Source organism: Bidens hawaiensis, unplaced genomic scaffold (assembly GCF_021521415.1).
Source record: "Bidens hawaiensis isolate Kalapana, Puna unplaced genomic scaffold, B.hawaiensis_p1.1 tig00000458_1, whole genome shotgun sequence".
Taxonomy (NCBI): Eukaryota; Viridiplantae; Streptophyta; class Magnoliopsida; order Asterales; family Asteraceae; genus Bidens; species Bidens hawaiensis.
This window is the reverse complement of record NW_027491030.1, coordinates 4,265,476-4,286,211: the sequence shown is the minus strand read 5'-3', so window position 1 is coordinate 4,286,211 and position 20,736 is coordinate 4,265,476. Positions and strand designations below refer to the sequence as shown.

Below are 20,736 nucleotides of genomic sequence, written 5' to 3'. Positions count from 1 at the left end.
CCGTCTTATACAATACGCTGGGAGATATTTTGAAGGCCAAAACGGCCCCGGAGGCGATGTTCCCGGGCGTTTAGAAGGAAAATGCCCCTTAGACAACGACCACTACATTTGGTCTAACATTTCATCAAACACCTAACATGCATACACTACAAGCAGTCAATAGAAACAAAAGCCTTTTTTTTTATGATGAAGGGGGTGTTTGGCCTAACTTTTTTAACCAAGCTTATAGCTTTTTTAGCTATTTTTTACAAAATAAGCTTAACTTGTTGTTTGGTTTAGCTTTTTAAGCTTATGCTTATGAGCTTATATAAGCTAATTTGAATAAGCTTATGTGACGATGGTTTTTTAGCTTAGTTGAAGAAACCTATTTGTTTAAGGGTGTAAGTTACTCATTTGCCCACAAATGGTGATGGATTAGTAATTATTGAAGCAACTTATTACTAACAAATTAAAGAATAGTGGATTAACAACTTATGACACATAATTAACTTGTAGAATATAAGCTAATCCAAACACTTATAAATAGCTTATCAAATAATAAAAAATAAGCTATAAGCTAATTTAAAATATAAGCATAAGCAAAATTGTAAAAGCTAGGCCAAACACCCCCGAAATGAATTTCAGTATAGAAAGTCTCTTAGACATTTCATCAAACACCTAACGTGCATTACATATCCATAACCATTCAAAACCATCATCACACACCATAATTATAATAAATCCCAAAACAACAAATAAGCCAACAATCGGTTTCCAAAACGCAAAATCTCTCAATTTTCTTGGTCTAAGCTTCCATCATTTATAAAGTTATCAGTAATAATATTATCCGTTGGTGGATTAATATTATCAACAGCTGAAAAAGATGATTCTTCAGATGCATTGATGACCTTGTTCATGTCACGTACTCTACTTGTGGCCACATTTGCCACAAGCACTGAATCAATCAAAAACACACACACAAAGGTGTGAGATTAGAGAATAATAATAATAATTATACTGGAGAGAATAGTATTAGTATTAGTTACCGGCGGCGGTGCCGATGGTCCACACCCAAAGGATCTTTACTCCGGGGCTTTTGTCTTTCCACATACTGATTGTGGGTTTGTTTTGGGTTTGAGTTGAGGTGGCTAGTGTGTGATGCTGCTGATGCCACTATTATTGTTGAACTTCTTATTTACTTCAATATTGTTGTTGGCGATGTTGTAAAAATCATTAATCGTTTTTCGGATGGTAGGGTGGAGACTAGTGATTTTTTGAGATTAATCGGATCAGACTTTAATGTATAATTTTCAATTTTATATATACATGCACACATTTTTATGTGTAATTTTCAGTTTTATACATACATAAACACATTTTGGCTGGAAATTGATTGGAAATTGTTGGTTTTTTATGGAATCTCGCAGAAAACCGTTGATTTTGGTCGGAATCTTGCTGGAAACCGCCGATTTTGGCTGGCTTGACCATTGATCAATTAATTGGTCGACTAGCCCCAAATTAATCAGTGAAGTAAGGATTATCGATTAATCGGGGATTAATTGACGGTTAGTCGGGATTTTTGCCACACTTGTTATAAGGGCGGTTTGGGATTCATTTTGGAGCAGCACTTTTTACTTTTGGAAAAAGTTATAAGGAGTTTAGTAGTAAAAAGTTAAGTGGGAAAACAAGAATTTTAGTAGTGAAAATTGCAAAAGTTTCGAAAGTCGTAACATTGTGAATTTTTCAACTTTTGCCAGAAATAAAAGGCGACTCCAAAAAGGAATCCCAAAGGCCCTCGTAATGTACGGTTCAGTTCTATTTGGTTATTAGCCGAAACCAAGGGGAGATTTTTTTGAAGAGAGGCCGGGTTTCCTAAAATGACCCTCTATTTTGAAAAATTCTCAAATAATCCATCCCAACTTCATCTTCACACATAAATTTGGAAGTCAACGATGAGATTCAAATGACCCAATTAGACACTGCACGTGGTTCACCAATCACATCGTGACGATGAGATTTGAGCTCAATCTCATTGTGACGATAAGATTTGAAGCCACATGGCAGTCCCTCACTCACGGAATCTCATCGTGAAGATGAGATTGAGAGGGGGTTTCCTTGAAATTTTTCAAAAGGGTTGGTAATTTTAGGAACCTATTTCTTCAAATAGGTTATTTTAGGAATTATCATTGGTTAATTGAGTTTATCGATTTTATTAATTAATTGGTTTTCGATTAATTTGACAATTTTTGGTTTGGTTCTCATAGAACGATTGTATTTTATGAGTTTACATTTGTTTATGATTCTAGTACATTATCTTTAAATAAGAGAGATACTTATCATACTTGTAAAAAACCGTTAGATAGGCGAGAGATCAATGGAAATTGCCCCTCCCCCTCAAAAAAAAAAACCCATCGCTGCTACGATCCTGAAATTTTTTTCTTTCAGTTAATTTCGGTTTTAGAGGGTACAAAAAATATAATCGTTATGGGTTAGTTTGTTTTCGGTTTAGTTTAGGTTAATGGTTCGGTTGTAGGTCAACCTAAACTGTGCGTTTGACCGATAACAATTCTAACATTATTTTTCATTATTAAGACAATCTCATTCAGAATGAACAATTGATTTGAGTGGAAGCAAGGAGTATCACCTCGGAAGTGCCCAATCCAACAGAAGTAGCTTTTAATTAAAAAGTACATGCATACCCTGTCACGTCATGTGATATTTTACTAAGAGATTGTGTACAGAAATATTTTACAACAATTATCACTCCCCACTTAATAATTTGTCTAAGGTTACCAGCTACTAAAGAGCATATATTTGTTCCAAATTCTGCAAGACTTCTTCACTTGAAGGCCTATCCTTGGGATTCTCTGCAACACATCTTAATACCAATGCGGTGCCTTCTAAAGCACCTTGTATGGGGTAGTTGTCTTCTAGACGTGGATCCATTATTTCCTTTAGTTTTTTACTATCTGATAGGCTCGGAAGTGCCCAATCCAACAGAAACACCTCCTCATCTAACCTTCCGATATCATATGCCCTTTGGCCTGTTATACTTTCCAACAACACCACTCCGAACCCATAGATGTCAGCCTTGGTAGTCACACGTCCTATAACATTGAAGGGTATTTAGAATCACATGATTATGATGTTCAAAGTTTACAAACATTTTGTCTTCAACCAATAGTTGAAGGCAAAACGTGATAAGCATTAGAATAAACATGTTTGCTTTTATATCTAAAAATACAAATTACTAACGCACCGGTTGAAAAACACTCTGGGGCTATATAACCTATAATTCCCGCAACCCATGTAGTAACATGTGTTTCCCTGGCGTCAGGGCCATATCTCGCCAAACAAAAACCCCCTAGCTTTGCTTTAAAATTCTGGAATAAGAAAGAGTAAAATAACCAGTTAACTTTGATATATCGTATAAAAAGCAAAATATGATAGTGATATGATCACCAACATCAATCTTAAATGGCTTAAGAGTACATACATCATCCAGAAGTATATTAGAGGAGCTTAATGCACGAAGTATGAGATTTGCCGAGTGCAAATATGTCAGTCCACGGGCAATTCCTATCATTATTGAAAGTCGTATTCCCCATGAAAGTCGTTCAGCCATATCTGTTGCATGCGCAAAACTTTTAATCTTGCCTAACTAATCAATTAGAATGATTTAACAATTAAGAAATTAGTTAATGAATAATGGTTTAGAAAGATCCTAATATAGTTTACCTGTAAATAAAAAGTGATTCAAACTTTTGTTGGGCATGTACTCGTAAACAAGCAAGCGCTCACGTTCATCTTTTTCGCAGTATCCCAAGAGTCATAATATTAGGATGAGCCAGATGTCCTAGGAAGTTCACCTCTGCCTGAACGCACATAATTTTAAGCTACATTAACAAAAGGATTAAAAATCGCTCTATCTACGAAAAAGACTCCTAAGATGCATTCACAAAATAAAAATCCAAAAACGAAATAATCATACAGTATTACTATGTAGGATATTTCTTTTTAGTTTTTCCATTTTGTATTACATTAATACTTGCATGATAGTAGATTTTAGCTATAAATGGATAATTAGCCAACAAGTTGATTAAACTTGTAAATTTTTGATTTTAAGGGGAAATGCATTACTCCGACACTAAATTACATCGGGCTTAAACCAAAATAACAGAAACATATTAGTTTGTAGTTCGGGCATATTTGTGGCTGAAAACACACTTCGATTTCCTAGTATAAGTCACTCAACTAGGATGTTCGGTATTAAGGTACTTTTACTTGAACCATATACACACTAGTGGAACCCGCAAGTAGATTGGTTACAAGATGGTGCTTTAGGTACTCACTAGAACTAGAGTAATTAAAATATTATGTTTTTCTGTCAAGGATCAAATTTATGGCCTTCATACTAGAATGCAAATTGATGAACATTTGATGATACTCACTAGCCATTTAGCATGATCTTGAAAGTCTTCTAGATGGAACCTTTTAACTGCAATAGCAATTTCAACACCTTGTTTTGAAGGGGCTAACGTGTTTTGCTCGACCCAACCTAAGAACACCTTCCCAAAATCTCCCTCGCCCAATAACAAATCTGGACTAAACTTTTTTGTAGCGTTTTCTAAATCATCAAATGTATATTCTTTCAGACTTGAGCTTGGACTTTGGAATTTAGCACGAACTTCTTTCATCTTTGGAAACATACTATTGTCCGCACGAACAGTATTACTAGCAATTCTACTGTTGTTACTTGATACCTTCGAAATACCAAGGGCTGAAACACATGAGCACAAAGAGATTATATACTTGCAAGTTTAAGTTTTCGACCGCCACAAAAGGTAATGTTTTCTCAAATATGCATAATTGTTGAAAACTAACTGACAACTGGTTCTTGACCCAACTCTAGGCCGACTCTTTTATTATTATTGACCGAGAACCACACAAAAAGCATATTGCTACTATTTAAAAACCCTTTTTATACTATTCCTAACCTTGCAAAACGAGCATTTATTTAACTCAAATACTTAACACTAAATTACCACAACCTATCTCTATTATCTCTATAATTCACTAATAATTATCTTTTTTTTTCCTTTAGTTCAACCCATTCACCTCCACCTCTCGGTTCCATTATTACTAACACGCATCATATGTGAACAATAAGAATTAACACCTTCCTTGATATGTAAAGAAAACACAACGAGCAATATGCTATAGGTAAATATTGTGATTTGTGAAGATCATTATACTGCACTATGCAATTGAAAGTTATATATTTTTTGTTGGTAATGCGGAGTCTCTATACTAACATACATCCTCCTACACTTTAGGCAAACCAAACAGAATGCATCACTAAAATTCCGTTACCACACCCACTAGTTTTTGTAAAAGAATAATACATAGATTAGAAAACTAGAAGAAAGCATGCCTCTGGAATGTCATAAGCAAGCATCTCACTGCAGATGATTGCCATATTAATTTAGGTAAGTGTTGTAATGAATGTAAATGAGTATCCTATATTTGGGTAAATATGCAAACCGTCACATCCTAATAAACATAAACATCAAAAGTCTTTTCACTGATAGACAACTGATATTTGCAAACGACACACCTAAGTATAAGTTAATGTCAAAGATATTTAAGAAATACCATAGTATTCTCCGTTGGAAACAAATGGAAGCATACCAACCATTTTACCAAAAATTGTCCTACTGCCTGCATGTTGCATTATAAATCTCTTTTGTAAGTTCAGTGCATTCTCAAGACCGGCGACAACCTCAACCATGGTAGGTCGTTGTTTTGGATTTTCTTGCAAACATCTATCAACAAGTTTAACAAATTCCTTCAAAGATTTAGAGGATATTTCACCCCTTATCTTTGAATCAGTTATATGCTTTAATTTCCCTTCTTTGATTGAATCTTGAACCCATCCCACTAAACTCCATTGGTCCTCATCAAGAGTTTTATCCACTGCACGCTTCCTGCACAACACTTCCAACAACACCACCCCAAAAGCATAAACGTCAGACTTTCTTGTCAACATTCCAGTATGGTAATACCTGGGGTCAAAATACCCAAAACTGCCTTTCACACGTGTTTTGACGTAAGTAGATGGTTGATTCGTTGGGCATGTTTTTGACAACCCAAAATCTGAAATTTTTGCCGCCCAGTTTTCATGTAATAAAATATTTGAACTCTTAACATCTCGATGTATAATACCAGAGTCAATTCCGGTTTCGTTGTGCAGGAAGCGTAACCCACAACCCGCATGTATGCAGATCTTGAGTCGCCGATCCCAAGAAAGAGGTGTACGAAGTTTATGGAGATGATCATCAAGTGTTCCATTGGGCATATACTCGTAAACTAGGATCTTCTCATTCTCATGATTACAATAACCAATCAAGGACACAATATTATTGTGGCGCAATGTGGAAAGTATTTCAACTTCCGACCAAAATTCTTCTACCCCTTGACTTGATTCTGGATCCAAACGTTTAATCGCAACAACGACAAGACTTGCTCCATAGATGTAACCTTTGTAAAATTTTCCAAAACCTCATTTCCCAATTACTAATGATTCGTCAAAGTTGTCTGTTGCAATCAGAATTTTGGGAAATTCAAAGAGACGACAAGGTTTAGACTCGGAGGAGGTGGACGGTTCAAAGTCCTTGCCAACGCTGGGAGCAAAGGACATGATTATTGATGAATATAAGTTGAAATTGAAATGGTTGACCAACAATTATGAGGATAGGATTATAGATTTATGGTCAACTTGGTTAAATCGGATCGGGATTGGCGGTTATGGAGCTCTACACTGGTGGTAACTAGTGTTTGTGTCGGTGGTTGAACGGCGGCTGTGGAACCGGACGGCTGGTGTTGCCAGCGCAGAATTGAAGGAGAGCAACGAAGCAAAAGTAGACAGGACGGAGTCAACAACGTAGATACCTTCCACCTTTTATTCTATATAATATTTGACTTTTACGAAGTGATGCCTTTTAATGATTTGGTCATTTAATTTCTTATTCCCCAAAAAGTTTATGTGTTTGTTTGATCATTTGTTTGGTTAAAACATCACTGTCACGTGTCATACAATTTTAGTTTAAAATTCTTAAATTGACACAAAAGAAGAGAGAAGTTTCTAAAGTAACCCCATCAATCAAAGACTTCCCATTTTGGTCCCTCAAACTCGTTGGGACGATGGTTTTTGTATGTGAGCCGACGGTTTTGATGTAGTCGAGTAATAAAGTTGCATGTGTATTTGTTTCTTCCTCTCTCTGATTTTACTTCTGCAAAATCTTACACAACTTTTCTCTCTCTCTCTCTCTCTCTCTCTCTCTCTCTCTCTCACACCATTTTGGTCCTCACCGAATATGAACCTTCACATAGACCTACCTTCCCCTTCTCCGGCGAATTGAACCAGAGGATCCACCAAACACATCACCCACGCAGAGAACATGGCTACAGTTAATCGTGGCAATGTGTTTTAAACTCTAAGGGGGATGATGACTTTTCCCTTAAGAATTGGATCATGAATAGCGACAAGTGAAAGTTAGCAGAATCAATGATGTCTATATTTTATTATTAACCACGAGTCAGTTGAATTATTAAAATTCAATTTGCAAAATGGTTGAAATAATGAAATTATTATTTTTATTGACAAGTTCTAAATAAACTAGTTTTTTTTAAATTAAAAAACGTACTTGTATGTAGAAATATTTTACAACACTAATCACTCCCCAATGTCTTAATGTTTCTAGCTATGAAGAGCATATATTTGTTCCAAATTCTTCAAAACTTCTTCACTTGAAGGCCTATCCTTGGGATTTATTGCGACGTATCTTAATACCAATGCAGTGCATTTTAAAGCACCTTGTCGGGAGTAGTTGTATTCTAGACGTGGATCCATTACTTTCTTTAGATTTTTGTTCTTTGATAGGATCGGAATTGCCCATTCCAATAAATTCTTCATTTTTATTGGCCGATTTCCATCCATTGCCTTTTGGCCTGTTATACTTTCCAACAACACCACTCCAAACCCATAGATGTCAGCCTTGGTAGTCAAATGCCCTGTAAATTGAAGGGTGTTTAGAATCACAAGATTATGATGTTCAAAGTTCATAAACATAGGTTTCAAATTTTAGACACGTGATAAGCATTAAAATAAAAAGAGTAAACTGCGGTTTTCGTCCATATGGTTTGTCTAAATCTGCGTTTTTAGTCCAATAGTTTCAAATTTGCCATTTTCGTCCATGTGGTTTCATTTCACTTGCAATTAAACCCGAATTCACTAACCTCGTTAAGTTTGATCGTTAAACCTATTAGCGTGCCCCTCACGTGAGGGTCAGTTTTGTCCCTTTTCTCCCCAAATAAATGTCAGTCCTAATTCACAGGCCTCCTCACATGAAGGACTGGGGTGTATTTGAGAAAAAAAGACAAAATTGTCCCTCGCATGAAGGGCTGATGGGTTTAACGACCAGACTTAACGAGATTAGTGAATTCGGGTTCAATTGCTAGTGAAATGAAACCACATGGACGAAAATCACAAATTCGAAACTATAGGACTAAAACCGCAGATTTGGACATACCACAGGGACGAAAACCGCAGTTCCCTCAAAAAAAATGTTTGCTTCAATGACTTAAAATACAAATTACTAACACACCAGTCGTGATATACTCTGGAGCTGCATAACCATGAGTTCCCATGACTCTTGTAGTAACATGTGTTTCCCCGGTGTCGGGGCCATATTTCACCAACCCAAAACCCCCTAGTTTTGCTTCAAAATTCTGGAATAAGAGAGCAAAATAAGTGGTTAACTTTGATAGATGGCATGAAAAGCAAAATATTGTAGTGATCTGGTCATCACAATCAATCTTAAATGTCTTAAGAGTACATACGTTATCCAGAAGTATATTAAAGGAGCTTAATGCACGATGTATGATATTTGCCGAGTGCAAATATTTCAGTCCACGGGCAATTCCTATCATTATCAAAAGTCGTGTTCCCCATGAAAGAATATCTGGTGCATGTGCATAACTAGTAATCTTAACTAACTAATCAATTAGAATAATGTAACAATTAGAAATAATATAATGAATAATGGTTTAGAAAGATCCTAATATAGTTTACCTGTGAATAAAAAGTGATTAAAACTTTTGTTGGGCATGTTCTCGTAAACAAGCAAGCGCTCACGTTCATCTTTTTTGCAGTATTCCAAGAGTCTAATTATATTAGGATGGGCCAGATTTCCTAGGAAGTTCACCTCTGCCTGAACTCGCATAATTTAAAGCTACATTAGCAAAAGGATTAAAATCGTTCTATCTACGAAAGAGGCTCCTAAGATGCGTTCACAAAATAAAATCCAGCAACGAGATAATCATACAGTATTACTATTTAGAATATTTCTTTTTAGTTTTTCCATGAAGTTTCATGAATACTTGCATGACAGTAGATTTTAGCTATAACTCGAAAATTAGCCAACAAGGTGATAAAAACATTAACACTGAATTACATTGGGCTTAAACCAAAATAACATAAACATATTAGTTTGTAGTTCGAGCATTTATGTGGCTGAAAACAACTTCGATTTCCGTCAAATAGGATGTTCGGTATTAAGGTACGTTTACTCGAACAGTATACATGTTAGTGAAGCCCGCAAGTAAATTGGTTACAAGATGGTGCTTAAGGTACCCACTAGAAGTAGAGTATTTGAATATTATGTTTTTCCATCAAAGATCAAAACCAAATTTATGGCCTCCAAAGTAGAATGTAAATTGATGAGTATTTGGTGATACTTACCAGCCATTCATCATGCCCTCGAAGGCCTTCTTGATTGAGCCTTTAACCGCAATAGCAATTCCTACACCTTGTTTTGAAGGGGATAACGTGTTCTGCTCGACCACACCTTCCCAAAACCTCCCTCGCCCAATAACAAATCTGGACTAAACTTTTTTGTAGCTTCTTCTAAATCATCAAATCTGAATTTTTTCAGACTTGGGTCCGGACTTTGGATATGAGCACGAACTTGTTTCATCGTTGGAAATATACTATCGTCCGTAAGAACAGTATTACTAGCAGTTATGTCGTCGTTGCTGTTACTTGATAACTTCGAAACACCATGGGCTGAAACAGATAAATTGTAGGTCCCTTACATCGTGAATGATTCTAAGTAATACAAAAGAGTAATGTACAAAATAGAGCCTTACATAAACACAAAAAAGATTATATACATGCACATGTAAGTTTTCGACCACCACAAAAACTAATGCTTGTTCAAACATGCATGATTGTTGGAAACTTCGAGCAAAAAAGAACAAACAGCCATTGTCAACCGGTTCTTGTCCCAACTCTAGGTCGACTCTTTTATTATTATTAACCGAAAACCACACAAAAAACAAAAGATACTATTTACAAACCCTATTATACTATTCCTAACCTTGCTAAACAGGTAATCTTTACTTAACTCAAATACTAACTCCTAAAATGCCTCAAGCTATCCCTATTATCTCTAACAATTCACTAAGAATTATCTCTCTTTTTTCTTTGGCTCAATCCATTCACCTTCAACTTATCGGATAAATCATCCGCACACGGAAGTCCTTCTGCGGAAAAAATAATATCAACCACCCCAATGCCTTCCGTGCAGGAAGATATACACTCCCCGCGGAAGAACACTTAACAACTCAAGGAGCTAAGCGGAAAACAAGTTGTGACAAAAGGGAAGACAACGCAGGATAGGGAAAGGAAAGACCAATCATAGGCCGAGATCCCTATAATGCCCACGATTTCACAATGGACCAATCACAGAAGGCCATGGTTGTACACGCCCACAACAGAGAACTCCTCCGTCCAATCAGGAACCACTATTGTCATAACCATGAGAATGGAAGGTTCCATTGAGTGGGACAGTTGGCCCATCATTCTCCCTCCATTTGGCTATAAATAGGAGAAGAATACCAACGGTAAAAGGATCCACATTCTCTCATGCTCTCTAAGAATTACTCACAAATTACCATACTTATTCTAACGCGTGAGGATGGTTACAAGAAGACCCCCCCCCCCCATTCCCCTTCTGGTAACGAGCTCACGGTGTTCGGTTTTGCAAGTAACGGCTGCCAAAACTTATAACAATGGTTAGTATCGACTCAACAGAGATACTAGGCTAAGCCCACCAGGGGTTAGATTAGTGTTAATCCATCATCGATCGAGATATTAGGTTAAGCCTACCAAGGATTAACTTAGTGTTTCTTCACATTCTTACCAACACGCTTCATATGTGAACAATAAGGATTAACACTTTCATCGATTATGTAATAAAAACACCACGAGCAATATGCTATATATAGGCAAATATTGTGAAGATTATTATATGGCAATATGCAATTTAAAGTTATATAAGTTTCGTAGGTAATAAGGAGTCTCTATACAAGCATACATATTCCATTCCTCCTAGACTCTAGACAAGCCAAATAGAATACATCACTAAAATTCCGTTACCGCGCCCACTAGTTTTTGTAAGAGAATTATGCACAGTTTAGAACACCAAAAGGAAGTATGGCCTCTAGAACATCTTAAACAAGCATCTCACTACAGATGAATTCGATATAACGCTAACTAGCGACCCGTGAACGCAGTGGCGGATCCAGAAACTTTTGTCAGTGGTGTTGGGCGATGTGGTATCCCCGGACCCACATTTAGACAACTGCATATTAAAGGAGTTAGGGAGGTTATTTTTTTTAGCCGGCCCTAACCCTATTGGGCCCAATTGGGTTCTAGCTTGTTTAGCAAGGGAGTAGCCCTAATATGCGGTCTATAAATAGTCTCTTGTACTTGTTATTACATATCACCAAAATAATACAAACCTAATTACCCCGTGGACGTAGGTTGTACACCGCAACCGAACCACGTAAAATTCTCGTGTTCTTTATCGCTTTGATTTCTTGTTCGTGTGTGCCTTTTGTTCCTAACAACTGGTATCAGAGCAAGGATCACACTATAAACCCCAGCCGCCAGTCGCCACCAAACCCTAATCAGAAACCCTAGCCGCCGCTACAGTACCGCCGCCGCTACAGTGTTTCCGGCGTGTGAACAGTGCGCGCTACAGTACAATCTGTCTTTTGACCAGAAGAGGTCAAACAGTTCTGATCAGTATTGCAGGTTGCTTCCGTTAGAAACTCGGTAAAGATAATGACTGAGGACGGTAAGATCAGAATCGAGAAGTTTGATGGGCAGGATTTTGGATGGTGGTAGAAGCAAGTCGAGGACTTGTTATGCCAGAAAGATTTGCTTCCATGTTTGAGAGGTCAAAAACCCGAGAATATGAAGGATGAAGAATGGGCCGATCTAGACAGGAAAGCCCTAGCAGTCATCAGATGCACGTTGGCTAAGAACGTTGCTTTCAATATAGTGAATGAGACCACTGCTAAGGGTTTGATGACCGCGTTGTCAAACATGTACGAGAAACCTTCCGCGTCTAATAAGGTATTCTTAATTAGACAATTGGTGAATACGCGTATGCGGGAAGGTGCGTCTGTTACCTCTCATATAAATGAGTTCAATTCTATCATATCCCGGTTATTATCTGTTGATATTAAATTTGATGATGAAGTGCAAGCTTTGCTATTATTGTCCTCGTTACCTGAAAGTTGGTCAGGAACAGTCACTGCCGTTAGTGGTTCAGCCGGAACCACCAAACTCACGTTCGAGGGTATTCGTGACTTGATCCTAGGAGAGGATATCAGGAGAAAGAATGCAGGTGAATCATCCAGTACTTTGCTAAGTACTGAGGGAAGAGGTAGAAAGAAAAATAAGAGGGTAAGTAACAGGGGAAGATCAAAATCAAGAGACAGAAAGGGGAGTTCAAAAACAAGAAACGACATAAAGTGTTGGAACTGTAATGAGAATGGTCATTTCAGAAGTCAATGTACAGAACCACCCAGAGACAAGAAAGAAGTGAATGTTGCCTCCTCAACAGCATCAGATTCTGATGATGCATTGATCTGCTGTATTGAGGATATAGTCGAGTCCTGGATTATGGACTCAGGTGCGTCGTTTCATGCTATCTCAAGCTCGAGAAAGATGAAGAATTTCAGACGGGGCAATTTTGGTACTGTAAGTCTTGCTAATAACCAAATCTTGGAAATTACTGGGTTGGGAGATATTGACTTGAAAACAAGTTTTGGAACAATTTGGACATTGAAAGATGTCAGGGTAATTCCAAAATTGAAAAAAATGTTAATTTCCATTGGGCAATTAGACGACCAGGGTTATGATGTAACATTCGGGGGAGGACAATGGAAGGTCGTCAAGGGTAGCATGGTAATTGCCAAGGGAAAGAAACGGGGTACTTTGTATATGGTTGAGGTTTCTGCAGGTAGTGCTAATGCAGTAACGAGTGGACCGAGTCTATCAAAGTTGTGGCATCAACGACTCGGCCACATGAGTGAGAAGGGCATGAAGATGCTTGTCGCCAGAGGAAAGCTTCCAGATCTTAAAAGGGTTGAATCTGAATTCTGTGAACCATATGTTTTTGGAAAAAAGAAGAGGGTATCTTTTGTGAAGACAGGGAAAGCACCTAAAGCTCAGAAATTAGAGCTTATCCATTCAGATGTTTTCGGACCAACACGTGTTGAATCCTTGGGAGGCTCGAGATTCTATGTGACTTTCATAGACGACGCCACACGCAAGGTATGGGTTTACTTTCTTAAAAATAAATTTGAAGTATTTGATGTTTTTAAGAAATGGAAAACTGCTGTTGAACTTGAATCTGATCTGAAGGTAAAGTGCTTGAAGTCAGACAATGGAGGGGAGTACATTAGCTCAGAGTTCACTAGCTTTTGTGCTGAGCATGGCATTCGGATGATAAATACAGTTCCAGGTACTCCTCAGCAAAATGGAGTCGCAGAAAGGATGAATAGAACGTTAAATGAAAGAGCCAGAAGTATGAGGATAAATGCAGGGCTCCCTAAAATGTTCTGGGCAGACGCTGTTAAAACTGCTGCCTATCTTATCAACCGAGGTCTATCAGTTCCGTTGGGTTACAAAACACCTCAAGAAGAATGGAAGGGGAAAGCGGTTAATTATGAGCACTTAAAGGTTTTTGGGTGCAGTGCATATGACCTAGATCCGAATGCTGACAAGATAGATTCAAAAGCCAAGAAGTATGTTTTCATTGGTTACGGGTCAGACAAGATGGGCTACAAGCTTTGGGACTCGAAAAGCAGAAAAGTAGTCCGCAGCAAACATGCTACATTTAATGAGGCTGAGTTGTACAAAGATGTGATAAATCCAAACTCTAGGGTTCAGAAGCAACAGGTTGAATTCAAAATTGAAAACCAGAGATCTGAACCGATCCCCGAACCGGTTCAGGAACCCGCTACAGAAACTGAAGTCGACACAGTTCCTGAGTTTGAAGCTGGTGGAAATAATGAGTCAGAAGAAACTTCTGACAGTGGGAGTTCAGAGTCTGAAGACGAGGAGATCCCACAACAGCCTGACCAGACTGAAAATTGGGTCAGGAGATCCACCCGAGTTACTAAACAGCCAGAAAGGTATAGTCCCGGTCATTCCAATCCTTCAGTTAACTATATTCTTTTGACAGAAAACGGTGAACCCGAAAGCTACTCTGAAGCAGTCAAGATGAAGGATTCTCGCCAGTGGGAGAATGCTATGAAGGATGAAATGAGCTCTCTAGAAAAGAACAAGACATGGGACTTAGTCAAGCTTCCGCAGGATAAGAGAGCGTTGCAAAATAAATGGGTCTTCAGGGTCAAAGAAGAACATGATGGGTCTAAACGATATAAAGCCCGTTTAGTGGTCAAGGGTTTTCAACAAAAGAGAGGAGTTGATTATGATGAAATCTTCTCTCCCGTGGTGAAAATGACTACCATCAGACTTGTTTTAAGTCTTGTAGCAGCAGAAGATTTACATCTAGAGCAACTAGATGTGAAAACGGCATTTCTACACGGTGATCTTGAAGAAGACATTTATATGATGCAACCTGAAGGGTTTCGGGTTGTGGGGAAAGAAAATTGGGTCTGCAAACTAAAGAAGAGCTTGTATGGTCTGAAACAGGCGCCTAGACAGTGGTACATGAAGTTTGATAATTTCATGGAGAGGTCGGGGTTTAAAAGATGCCAGATGGATCATTGTTGTTATCTGAAGAAATTCAACAACTCTTATATCATATTACTGTTGTATGTTGATGATATGTTGATTGCAGGATCTGATATGAAGGAAATAAGCAAGTTGAAGAAACAGATGTCCCAAGAGTTTGAAATGAAAGACTTGGGTGCAGCAAAACAGATACTGGGAATGAACATCACTAGAAACAAGAAGGCAGGTACTCTAACACTATCCCAGGAAAAATACATAGGGAAAGTGTTAGAAAGGTTCAAGATGAATGATGAAAGAACCAAGCCTAGGAATACTCCATTGGGAAGTCATTTGAAGCTCACCAAAGATCAGTCTCCTAAAACTGAAGAAGAAAGATCGAAGATGACCAAAGTCCCATATGCATCAGCAGTCGGGAGTCTAATGTATGCAATGGTTTGCACTCGACCAGATGTTGCTCATGCCGTTGGGGTTGTTAGTCGGTTTATGTCAGATCCAGGAGAAAAACATTGGGAGGCTGTCAAATGGATACTTAGATACTTGAAGGGTACTCAGAAGATGGGGTTATGTTTCAGAAAAAAGGATGCCATACTCAGAGGTTACACAGATGCTGATCTGGGTGGTTGTAAAGGGACGTTCAAGAGCACTACCGGGTATGTTTTCACAGTGGGAGGGACAGCAGTTAGCTGGATGTCTAGACTTCAGAAAAGTGTGGCTCTGTCAACTACAGAAGCAGAATACATGGCTGTTGCAGAGGCCAGCAAAGAACTAGTTTGGTTGAAGACTTTTCTTGAAGAATTAGGAAAACAACAACCCGACTACTCATTGTACTGTGACAATGAGAGTGCAGTTAAACTTGCAAAGAATCCAGTGTATCACGGAAAGACAAAGCATATAGGGATGAGATATCACTTCGTGAGGGGGTTGATCAGTGAAGGAACAATCAGTCTGAAGAACATCCCAGGTGCTAAAAATCCAGCTGATATGTTTACCAAGTGTGTGGTGCTGGATAAGCTGAAGCTTTGCATAGCTTCAGCTGGTCTCCAGGAATAATGTTGAGGAGACAAGGGTAATTAGGATGGTTTGAAGATCAGGAGGGATTTTCATTTACAGAAGTACAGAAGAGATGGTGCATTTCTAGGTCCGAAGACACCAAGTGGGAGATTGTTGGGCGATGTGGTATCTCCGGACCCACATTTAGACAACTGCATATTAAAGGAGTTAGGGAGGTTATTTTTTTTAGCCGGCCCTAACCCTATTGGGCCCAATTGGGTTCTAGCTTGTTTAGCAAGGGAGTAGCCCTAATATGCGGTCTATAAATAGTCTCTTGTACTTGTTATTACATATCACCAAAATAATACAAACCTAATTACCCCGTGGACGTAGGTTGTACACCGCAACCGAACCACGTAAAATTCTCGTGTTCTTTATCGCTTTGATTTCTTGTTCGTGTGTGCCTTTTGTTCCTAACAAGTGGGGGTAAAAAGAATGGATCATGTTAGAACGTGTAGGTCATAATAAGTCCAGTAAGAAAAAAATTATAATAAATTGTAGCACATGAAATTCCCACAATTATGACACTACTTAAAAGTGATAGAACAATCTAACAAAGCTAAACTGAGTGAATATTGGCTAATAAAATACAATAACAAGCACAAAAGAATATATGGTTCAACAACCTGTGATTTAAATGCCAATATAAACTCAGTCCGATACCAGTTAGGAAATAGTAAAGTAAAAAACAATTGCAAACGAAAAACAATTGAGTGGCAGCAGGATTGCGGGTACAAAAATTGAAGGGGTCTATTTTAATTGGACATAGTTTTTAAAAAATATTATACTATTGGACTAAAGTTGAGTGGGGGACTGTACCCCCGGGGCTAAACATGTATCCGCCACTGCGTGAACGCTATTCTGTCATGTATCTAGGTAAATCTACAAACTATCACATCCCAAGAAACATAAACATCAAAAATATTTTCACCGGTATACAACTAATATTTGCAAAGAGGGATACCCTTAAATACAAAGAATATGTCGAAGCTATTCAAGAAATACCATAGTTTTCTCCACTGGAAGAGAATGGAAGCATATCAATCATTTTACCAAAAAATGTTCTACTGTCTGCGGGTTGCATAATAAATCTCTCTTGTAAGTTCAGTGCATTCTCAAGACTGGCGACAACCTCAACCATGGTAGGTCGTTGTTTTGGATTGTCTTGCAAACATCTATTAGCAAGTTTAACAAAATCCTTCAAACATTTAGGGGATATTTCACCCCTTATATCTGAATCAATTATATGCTTTAATTTCCCTTCTTTGATTGAATCTTGAACCCATCCCACTAAGCTCCATTGGTCCTCAGCAAGAGTTTTATCCACTGCACGCTTCCTGCACAACACTTCCAACAACACCACCCCAAAAGCATAAACGTCAGACTTTCTTGTCAACATTCCAGTATGGTAATAACTGGGATCAAAATACCCAAAACTGCCTTTCACACGTGTTTTGACATAAGTAGATGGTTGATTCGTTGGGCATGTTTTTGACAACCCAAAATCTGAAATTTTTGCTGCCCATTGTTCATGTAATAAAATATTTGAACTCTTAACATCTCGATGTATAATACCATAGTCAATTCCGGTTTCATTGTACAGGAAGCGTAACCCACAACTCGCATCTATGCAGATCTTGAGTCGCATAACCCAAGAAAGAGTGGTACATAGTTTATGGAGATGATCATTAAGTGTTCCATAGGGCATATACTCGTAAACAAGTATCTTCTCCTGCTCATAATTACAATAACCGATCAAGGACACAATATTATAGTGGCGCAACGTGGAAAGTATTTTAACTTCCGACCAAAACTCTTCTACCCCTTGACTTGATTCTGGATCCAAACGTTTAATCGCGGCAACAACAAGACTTGCTCCATAGATTACGTTACCTTTGTAAACTTTTCCAAAACCTCCCTTCCCGATCACTAATGATTCGTCAAAATTTTCCGTTGCAATCAGGATTTCAGGAAACTCGAAGTGACGGCATGCTTTCGACTCGAAGGAGTTGGAGAGTTCAAAGTCCTTGCCAACGCCGGGAGCAAAGAACATGATTATTGATTAATTGTTTTGGAACAATCACATAATCCACGAAACGATACATACAACTTGAGCCAAGAGAGGTTCATGCGGTGCCGGAGCTGCCACTGTTAAATATATCAAAACCCTAACAAAAATCAGCAAAACAAACGGTCATTACAGAAAGCACAAATCTGATAGAAGCTGTATACTTAGCATATGAATATATAAAGAGTTAGATCGACTGGAACATGTATGGGTGAATCTGCACCTGGATTTTGTGGACAGAGTCAGTGATCCGCTTGGATTTTGTGGAGAAATTAAACGAATGGTGAAGACAGAATTGTTGGATTCGAAATTTGCGTGTTGATAGGGTTTGTGTGTTGACATAGAGCAGCGAAGAAATAGCGCCTCTTGATTTACCATTTTCATTTTTTAATAATATTTTAAAGTTGCCGTGGAAAAGCCTTTTTTTTTCTTAATAGTGAACTTTTTAATCTTTGCTATCTATAAACCCAAGACCTCTTCTTTTAAAACTCCAAGTGTTTAAAGGGTATTGTCTCTGCCAATGGACCACTACCTCCTTGGTGTGAGAAAAGCTATTTTTGCTTTAAAGTGAATTTTTTAATCCCTTGTTAAAAGTTAGTTTTGAACCCACAACCTCCTCAAACCTTAGTGTATTAGAAGTTTTGCCTCTACAATTGGACCACAACCTCAATGGCGTGTGATAAAAGATAATGATATAGGTATAAAAATATTATTTAATTAATAAATAGAAAAAAATGTAGTAATTGTTAATGTAAGATAAAGTTAAAATAAAAAAATGAGACAAAAAAAGAAGTGTGAGAATAATTTATGGTCACACAAAAAATCACTCAATAAAAATTTTTAAAAAAATCATAACTTAAAATATAAATAAAAAACCAAAATATTTCTCCCACAATTCCCGTTCAAAAAAAACCCGACGAAAAGACACAATGTCGAGAAAAAAAGACACAATACCGAAAATGAACAAACAACACAATGATAAATAAAAAAGACACAATAAGTCGCAAAAATTAACACAATGCGGAACAAAGTATAGCACAGTGTTGAGTAATATAACGCACTATCAAGAAAAAAACACAAAATGACGGAAATAAACACAAAACACGATAAACAAAAAAGACACATTGATGTTTTTTCCTCAACATTGTGTCTTTTTCAAAAAAAATTTGTTGAGGACGAGGAAGACGGTCGAAATGTTTTTGCATTTTTTATTAATTTTGATTTATGACTTTTTAATTAATTTTCCATCAATTTTAAATGGGTTTTTTGTGGCTAGAAATCCCTCTCATTCTTCTCATGTTTATCCCCATTTGTATAATAACTCGATCATGTTAATGGAATTATATCCGATAACATTATCCATATAATTACATTAAAAATCATTATATTTAATACTTTTATTTTTAATTAAAATATTTTATACATTTATCATTATCTTTTTTCTTTTGTCCATTAGCAACCACTTTTCAAAAATATTAAAAAGTTATACGTTGTGAACACTAAAAACCTGTATTTAACCTTCTATTAATGTAATTATATGGATAAAACCTGTATTTAACCTTCTATTAATGTAATTAATAAATAGAAAAAAATGTAGTAATTGTTAATGTAAGATAAAGTTAAAATAAAAAAATGAGACAAAAAAGAGAAGTGTGAGAATAATTTATGGTCACACAAAAAATCACTCAATAAAAATTTTTAAAAAAATCATAACTTAAAATATAAATAAAAAACCAAAATATTTCTCCCACAATTCCCGTTCAAAAAAAACCCGACGAAAAGACACAATGTCGAGAAAAAAAGACACAATACCGAAAATGAACAAACAACACAATGATAAATAAAAAAGACACAATAAGTCGCAAAAATTAACACAATGCGGAACAAAGTATAGCACAGTGTTGAGTAATATAACGCACTATCAAGAAAAAAACACAAAATGACGGAAATAAACACAAAACACGATAAACAAAAAAGACACATTGATGTTTTTTCCTCAACATTGTGTCTTTTTCAAAAAAAAATTGTTAAGGACGAGGAAGACGGTCGAAATGTTTTTGCATTTTTTATTAATTTTGATTTATGACTTTTTAATTAATTTTCCATCAATTTTAAATGGGTTTTTTGTGGCTAGAAATCCCTCTCATTCTTCTCATGTTTATCCCCATTTGTATAATAACTCGATCATGTTAATGGAATTATATCCGATAACATTATCCATATAATTACATTAAAAATCATTATATTTAATACTTTTATTTTTAATTAAAATATTTTATACATTTATCATTATCTTTTTTCTTTTGTCCATTAGCAACCACTTTTCAAAAATATTAAAAAGTTATACGTTGTGAACACTAAAAACCTGTATTTAACCTTCTATTAATGTAATTATATGGATAAAACCTGTATTTAACCTTCTATTAATGTAATTAATAAATAGAAAAAAATGTAGTAATTGTTAATGTAAGATAAAGTTAAAATAAAAAAATGAGACAAAAAAGAGAAGTGTGAGAATAAT

The 20,736-nt window shown here is 36.8% G+C and overlaps 2 protein-coding genes, 1 long non-coding RNA gene and 1 pseudogene across 6 annotated transcripts; all 4 read right to left on the bottom strand.

Moving 5' to 3' along the window:
- Positions 1-613: 613 nt before the first annotated feature.
- On the bottom strand, positions 614-1,154 carry LOC143627191 (uncharacterized). The gene is made up of 2 exons (XR_013152551.1): positions 1,026-1,154; positions 614-934 (listed from the first exon to the last, which is right to left on the bottom strand). It is a non-coding gene; the product is annotated as an uncharacterized LOC143627191 (long non-coding RNA).
- Positions 1,155-2,778: 1,624 nt separating this feature from the next.
- LOC143625898 (putative serine/threonine-protein kinase PIX13 pseudogene) lies at positions 2,779-3,604 on the bottom strand (annotated as a pseudogene).
- On the bottom strand, positions 3,238-7,011 carry LOC143628714 (putative receptor-like protein kinase At5g39000). 4 transcript variants are annotated; one of them, XR_013152812.1, is made up of 5 exons: positions 5,635-7,011; positions 4,431-4,759; positions 3,718-3,854; positions 3,476-3,606; positions 3,238-3,362 (listed from the first exon to the last, which is right to left on the bottom strand). XR_013152812.1 is itself a non-coding variant. In XM_077098221.1 (3 exons), the coding sequence occupies exons 1-3, from the start codon at positions 6,335-6,337 to the stop codon at positions 3,783-3,785; spliced, it is 1,104 nt and encodes a 367-aa protein (XP_076954336.1). In that variant the 5' UTR covers positions 6,338-7,011; the 3' UTR covers positions 3,260-3,782. The 4 variants fall into 4 exon arrangements, 1 of the variants encoding a protein (XP_076954336.1); XR_013152809.1 differs by having other exon boundaries at positions 3,476-3,854; XR_013152810.1 differs by having other exon boundaries at positions 3,260-3,606.
- A 727-nt stretch (positions 7,012-7,738) lies between these two features.
- LOC143625888 (EPD1-interacting receptor-like cytoplasmic serine/threonine-protein kinase) lies at positions 7,739-10,016 on the bottom strand. Its single transcript, XM_077096109.1, has 4 exons — positions 9,888-10,016; positions 8,881-9,036; positions 8,646-8,769; positions 7,739-8,052 (listed from the first exon to the last, which is right to left on the bottom strand). Exons 1-4 carry the CDS (start codon positions 10,014-10,016, stop codon positions 7,739-7,741), a joined length of 723 nt encoding a protein of 240 aa, XP_076952224.1.
- Positions 10,017-20,736: the final 10,720 nt, after the last annotated feature.

Coding starts and splice junctions, on each gene's coding strand:
- LOC143628714 (XM_077098221.1), bottom strand. CDS start 6,337: ATGCCCAATGGAACACTTGATGATCATCTCCATAAACTTCGTACACCT. Junction 4,760..5,634: donor TTCCAACGGAGAATACTATG/GTATTTCTTAAA, acceptor CATGTGTTTCAG/CCCTTGGTATTTCGAAGGTA. Junction 3,855..4,430: donor AAGATCATGCTAAATGGCTA/GTGAGTATCATC, acceptor ATGTGCGTTCAG/GCAGAGGTGAACTTCCTAGG.
- LOC143625888 (XM_077096109.1), bottom strand. CDS start 10,016: ATGAAACAAGTTCGTGCTCATATCCAAAGTCCGGACCCAAGTCTGAAA. Junction 8,770..8,880: donor TTAATATACTTCTGGATAAC/GTATGTACTCTT, acceptor CTCTTATTCCAG/AATTTTGAAGCAAAACTAGG. Junction 8,053..8,645: donor TCCAGAGTATATCACGACTG/GTGTGTTAGTAA, acceptor TTCAATTTACAG/GGCATTTGACTACCAAGGCT.